This window comes from Glossina fuscipes, unplaced genomic scaffold, assembly GCF_014805625.2.
Source record: "Glossina fuscipes isolate IAEA_lab_2018 unplaced genomic scaffold, Yale_Gfus_2 28, whole genome shotgun sequence".
NCBI classification, from domain to species: Eukaryota; Metazoa; Arthropoda; class Insecta; order Diptera; family Glossinidae; genus Glossina; species Glossina fuscipes.
This window is the reverse complement of record NW_023998423.1, coordinates 5,490,463-5,497,362: the sequence shown is the minus strand read 5'-3', so window position 1 is coordinate 5,497,362 and position 6,900 is coordinate 5,490,463. Positions and strand designations below refer to the sequence as shown.

The window sequence follows — 6,900 nt, the reverse complement described above, 5'->3', positions numbered from 1 at the left end:
TGCTGCCGTTTTTGGGAAAACCAGCTATAGTCCATGCAAAAGAGTCGAATTAACGAGAACGGCATTCAATAATGTACATCCTGTTAAAAGTTCCTATTTATCTGTTAAGAATTTAGAAACATAAGTCTCTCTGCGACCTGCTCCTTTAAAGAGTGTAATACCCTCTCCTAAGTGAATATAAAAAAGCAAAACGAATGCCGTATATGGGCGCAAAATATATAGGCTAACGTAAGTATTGACAGATAGACACATAAGTAAAATTCAGTATAGGCAAGGAAAACAACATAAAAAATGTTGCTCTCTTTCTTTGGCATAAACGTAAGCGAAAGCATGAGCGTAGTAATAAATTGTTTGAACTTTTGGGGAAAAAGCACTTATGTGCTTTTTACGACGTAGCGATTATTTGACTGTCAATCCTACTGAATAACATTTCAATTTGGGTTTGTGTTTAAATATTATTCATATTATTATAGGTTAAGGAAAAAGCTCAGCTACACCAGTTGTGGTATAGGGTATATTAAGTTTTTGCCAGACATATGTAATAAGCAGAAGAGCTTTTGTTACACCGATCGATTCAGAGTCATATCCCTGTCTGCCCGTCCGTCCGTCAAGGGTAAACCTCCCATCAAACTTTAGATCGCAATTTTTGGGATATTTTAAAGAAATCCGGTACACCGGCTTGTCTTGACCCAAGCACACAACCTATTGAAAATGATTTGGATCGATCACTCACTCCCCATTTTAAGACCATATTTTGCAAAGTTGTTATATGCCAAAGGACAAAACTTCCTCTGCATTAGTATTTGGACATTGTAAATTCGTATGAAAAATTTGGTTCCGCTGGGGGAATTTTTTAAATCCATTCTCCCTTATAACCGTTTCTACGAAAACTAAATCTTTTTATAGGAAAAAAGTTTAATTTTTAATATTTCAGGGTGAAAATCAATTCTTGATAGTAAATTGACACAGTAATCAGTTGTTGACAGTAGTGAGTGGAATCAGCTGTCTGGCCAAGCTGCGGCGGCTCAAGAACCACGATTCTATTCCAATTTCATTAAAAACATTAAACAATACACAATGTTATCGCATGTAAGATACATTTCATCGCCCGTTACAATCGTTTTGCAAGCGATTTGCGAATGAAAATTCGGTCATAATTTTGGCTCATTTTCGGTGAACTAAAAAAAGACTATATAGAGTTTTTACTCAAGTGTAGATTGTCATACTCGCTTTGTTAGCATTACTAAAGGTAGGAGGATCTACAGCCTACCATTGAGAAAACCGGCAGGAACAGCTTTCGTGACACTCAACAATATGACACGAAGCCTTCAAACAAATCAAGCCTTTAAGTCCCCGTTCTTCTGTCTTCAGTCGTGTCTGACCATTTCTTCAACGAATATGAATATTTCGAATATTTGACGTGCAAAGCTGATACATAACGTATTTATATGCTCTTAGCCTGCGTTCACAGTTCATCTTTTAGAATCAGTATGATCCCGCTAAAAAAATCGGGAAGACTCTGCAATCTAATTGGAATTGCTAAGATGCCGACGTAATATATCATACAAATATTTCTTAAAATCTGTGGGTAGATACGGTCAAAAACAACCATAAAACACTCTCACAGCCAATAAAAGATTCTGCAATAGTTCAGATGACCCATAGGCAAACTAAACTTGTCTGCTTTTCTCTAATCTCACGTGTGCACCTTTTCTTTTCAGTCTTGCTGCGCATCTTTAGGTTTCTTCGCATTCTTTGAGTAAACAGGCGGCCTCAAGTAATATTAGTATCGACGTCATCCTTATCAATCCAATCGATCGAATTCAATCAAAATTAATTTGTGATAACTGTTTTGTTTCATGATGTGTGTTTCTATCGCTATCGCAATGTAGGGTTCTTGCTATATGTGTAATCGTATCGGCACGTTTTGCAATTTATTCAGCTTTTGGTGTTAATTTTTTTTTTTTTTTTTTTTTTGCTTAAAAATTTTACCAATTGTTACTCAAATTATGAATCTTGTTAAACCATATTTCATGTTTTCTTTTAATTTATTATAAACGATAAGAATTTTTTTTTTTTTCTTATTTTTTTTTTTTGATATGAACACTTTCAAACACTATATATTTTCGTATTTTGGATAAAAAAAAAGGAAGGGAAAAAAAGTTTAAAATAGAAGAAAAATAGAGCAAAATTCAAAATTAAAGAAAGATATTTGAAGACAAATTGAAAGTTAAAATTTTTGTGCAAAATTCGCTATTGAAAATTGGTGCGTTTTCATTTTCGAAATCCATGTGCGACGGTTCGAGAAATTGTGACAATCCGCAACGATTCGCGTTTGTGGAAAAATCAGGCCAGAGTCTAAGCTCGTTTAAAAGCAGCTCAATAATAAGCTTATGTTAAATATTGGATTTTGTTTTTGTCCCATTCTAGAGCACCAGAAACGACGGCGATTTCATCCATTGCGAAATTTAAGACGTATATTTCGCCGTCGTACGATTACTTCATCCGCAGTTACATCAACTGCAGGTACAACATCGGCGGCGACCGTCACGAGCGCAGACAAACCCACCTTATTATTGACGGCGCACACCGGCAGCACAAGCGAAAAGAATTTACGCAGTGCAACTCTATCATCGATAACGTCGATAGTATCTGCTTCGTCGCCATCGTCACCTTTAGCGCATCAACAACTGCAAGACGCCTATTTGAGTCAATCTCTGCCAAAATCGAAGACGTCATATCTATCACTATTGGGTAACAATAAACAACGTAATGATCAAATTGCCCTAAGTGCGGAACTCAAAGGTAAATCGAAGCATAAGCAGAAACAAGAGAAAATTGGCAAACAAAAAGAATCGGACGTTGAAGAATTGGCGACGACGGTATTGGCGCAAGGCGAAACAATGTTTACTGCGACGACAACAGCGAGTGCGCCACCAAGTCATTACTATCAGCAGCATCATCATTATGGCCAGCACCAACAGCAGCCGGTAATGATATCAAAAATCAGCCAACAACGGCAATCCTTAGGTGTATCAGTCTATCCCGGAGCCCTGAATCGTGCATTATTTACCGAACGGCAAAACTTGCGTAGTTCAGGCGACTCGCTGCAAGATTTAGATAGCGGCAACGACAGCGGTACCGGAGTTATATGCAGCGTAACGGGCGTTGATCACAATTCTTCGGCCAACGAACGCATTAAAAATGGTAGTGCTAGCGGTGGTGAAATGTCCGACAGTCAACGCAGTCTAAGCGAAAGTCGTTTAATTGATAGGTGATTCCATGATGTGTGCAAACCAATAACAACAATGCAATAAATGAAATTTTTCTTCTTTTCAGTGATTATTCGCGTGAAGGACTTTCACAGTCACATGACAGCGTTTTTTCGGAGTCTGCGACCGCCAGCAGTTTATCCATAGTTTTAAAGGTAATATAATATATAAAGTGGAACGACCTATAGTTTTTAAAGATATGCTTTCGAGCCTCGTTTTCTACGCTTTATTGGAAAGTGAATATTGTTAGATAGAGATTGAAATCGAATGCGATCACTAATGTTGTTGAGTGGTCCCTCCCCGCCCTCTCACTCTATCAATCTCTATCTATCTTTCGATCTATCTCTAACTCTTTCCACACTCTCTCCACCTCTCTCTCTCTCTCTCACCATCTGTCTCTCCCACCCTCTGTCTCTCTCACTTTCTCTCCTTATTTTTGGCTGTGCACATATATACTTTAGCTTTTTATCATGCAACTTGCTATAAAAGTAAATCTCGAGTTTAACACGTTCGAGCACGATTTTACTGCACACACACGCCATGACCATTTAAGTAAATTATTATGTCAAGCCATATAAATTTGAAAATTTCAATAAACGAACGAAGGAAAACAGACTTAAGAAGGAAAACAGACTCCAATAAAGAATGCCAAAGAATCTTCTTTGTCGGCATATGGTATCCCACTCGTTGATATGTGTAATAAAAAAGTTGCAGACATTTAATAACAGCAGAAACAATAAATACCCCGAAGCTGTTTGTGTTGATGTTCTTGTTATCATAATTACACAAGTTCAATTTGCGAGTATATCGTATCGATCATATCAATGCCATAAGCAATATTTTGCTACTTTGATCTTTGGTGTGAGAATCGTAATTAATATACTACGTGATTGGTTGATTTTGAAATAATTAAAATGGATAAAGTAGTTTAAAAATGTATTAATTAGCCCTGGCTGCAACTGCCACTACCGCCTTCAGCACAATATAAATCAATTTCGTCAATTTATCTTAGTTCATGGATTTCTCACACAATGATCTCATCTCATTGATTGCGTTGTTAAACTATCGCATTTGATCTTAAGATTGCATCATCTCAGTCTTCTTAGTCATTAGCGTCGATCGTGAGCTTGCATGTAAGTACATTTAAAACAATGTAAAATATTCAGTTGACTCTGTGCAGAGAATTTAATTGTGGCTACGTCCGTCGATATGTCCGCCTGATTATTGCCAAGGTTTGCTGGCCATTTGTCGAAAATTCTCCGACAATCTAAGATAATCTGGTAGGCCTTTGCTTTAGATATTCCTATCATTTTAAAGTCAAAATGTCTTTGCGTTTTCGTGGAAGAAAAGTTTACGTTTTTGAAAACGAATTGTTTGTCATTTCGCAAATAGTGACAGCGCACTGTTAGAAACACAAATATTTTTGAGAATTATAATCTCTTGAAATACTTTTACTTAACGCGCTACGTATTTCACAATCATTCTGTACTTAGCGAATTAAGGTCGGCTAATATAGGTGTGTCGAGTGGCATCTATTCAACTTTCGCTTTAATGTGAATTTACTTAACCAGATGTCGAAGTGAATAGTCGAGAGTTTTTGCCTCTTTTGGTGGACTTTGTGGAAGCTGAGTTTTCACAAGTCAACAACATTGCCACTGCCTCATCGAGACCTTCTTAAGCTAAGTAAGTTACACTTGAGAAATACTTATGACAGCCTGAAAGCATTAATATCCAGCTTCGAGTTATCCCATGTCTTATAAAGCTACCTATTGGAACTTTGAGAAAGGGAAACATTCATATACCACATACTTGCCCAAAATTGAGGAGCACCGACGTGTTCACAACATGTATCAAAATAAATTCCTGACCTAATGTTAATATCTTAAGTGGTTGACGCTGTTACACTCCCCACGCGCTTCCTCAGTTTTCCAACTGCCGTGAAAATGTCGTCGAACGATCGTAAATCTGATGGTTATCGGGCTTTATTCGTGTGTCCTTTCTTCATTAGCATATTAAGGATGCATGTATTGTTTAAGTAGGTTTAGTACGTTTATCGTTTGGTGCAATGAACGGGAGGAAATTCACAAGACTACCGCAATTTCCTACTTATCTACACGGGCCGAGTGCTCGAAACTAAGCCAAACGATCAGTTCTTCTAAAACTATTCGCTGTATTGATAAAACTATATTATTATACCTTACACCACTTGTGATACGGGGTATATTAAGTTAGTGGAGACGTATGTAATACTCCCGGGGAGGGGCTTAAGATAGACCCACCTTTTATTATACGAAACGATTCCGAATCATAGTTTGAATTGATCTAAGCCGGTCTGTCCGTCTGTTCATGCAATTTGTGTTCAAGCTACAGGCGGCAGTTTTTGAGATATTTTGAGGAAATTTAGTGAAAAATAGTGAAAGTTTGTGAAATGATGGCCTATGATGTTCTTAATTATTCTTATTATGCTTAAAGGTAAAAAAAGTATATTTTCATCTGAAGAGTTATCGTAAATTCGCTCTCCTCGTATATAGCCAAATTACAATAGGAAAAAATGTCAAAATCGTTAGCTGCCATGTTTTCCTAGATAAAGACTCAAAAACGCGCTAAAGAAAGATTAACTATTACTCAAAGATCGATTATAATTGTGTTTGGCGATAAAAATTAGATTTGTGAGGCCTAGTCCAAATCAACTCAGAGGCGAAATATTCCGGAAAGAAAACGAAGCTGTAATCAAAATACGATGTATAATACTCTTCAGGCACTAAGCGAAAACTTTTGTTCACGATATGGACTCACATGGTCAGAAGACAAAATGGCTCCGCTAATGCCATTAGCGCAAACTAAGCGACAAAAATGGTTCTTGAAGAAAGAACGATTGGGGTGAAAAAAAAACCTTTCGGGAATTAATCGAAAATTGTCAAGAATAAAAAATTAATTTAAACTATGCTTTTACAGGTCAGTGCCCTCTGACCTAATCATCCAAGCTAATAAATATACTTAAGAGATTCACATAAATCCTGTTAAAAGCTCTAGCGAGTGCACTCTCGGACCCCCACACTTTCTGCTTTACGTCTCTGACCCACGTACACTTTCTTGACGGAAGAACGAGAAAAATTGCAAAAGAAAAGAGACAAACTGATTGTCGGTTGACTCAAAAAAAAAAAAAAACAAAACAAAAGAGACAGTAAATAGGGATTAAATGACAATGAATCTTACTTTGAAGAATGCATTTTTTTTTTTTATAATTTTCCTCAAGCCATTGTCTTTTGTTTAACTAAGAACGGCGCACTATTAACTGCTACACCTAAAAATACTTCTACCCATATATGCGATAGGGTATAAACCTGAATGGTCTCCCTCGCGCCGCATTCATCGTAGCTTAGATGAATGCACCTTCTCGTTAAACAAATCTTACTGTTACATATTTTGTTCATTTTCCGCAACTGCGTGTACATATATATATATATTATAATAATAGAATGCTCGCTTAGTTTATGCACATGTTTCTCTTCATAATTCCATATATAAGTAGAAAGCTCCAACCATTTCAGCTGTTTTTTGTGTTGTGCATGTTTGCTTCTTGTATTCTTGTGTCCATTGCCTATGTCTAGCTGTGTGTGTGTGTGTG

General features: G+C 36.9%; 1 protein-coding gene across 6 annotated transcripts in view; it reads left to right on the top strand.

Annotated features, from left to right (window-relative positions):
- The window catches only part of LOC119636137 (probable serine/threonine-protein kinase DDB_G0282963), a 94,146-nt gene that overhangs the window by 76,672 nt on the left and 10,574 nt on the right, over nucleotides 1-6,900 (top strand). For all 6 annotated transcript variants that reach the window (XM_038031313.1, XM_038031311.1, XM_038031314.1 and 3 more), the window contains 2 exons: nucleotides 2,431-3,274; nucleotides 3,340-3,427. In XM_038031313.1, coding sequence (XP_037887241.1) covers nucleotides 2,431-3,274; nucleotides 3,340-3,427 — 932 coding nt within the window. The remainder of the gene's footprint in view (nucleotides 1-2,430; nucleotides 3,275-3,339; nucleotides 3,428-6,900) is intronic.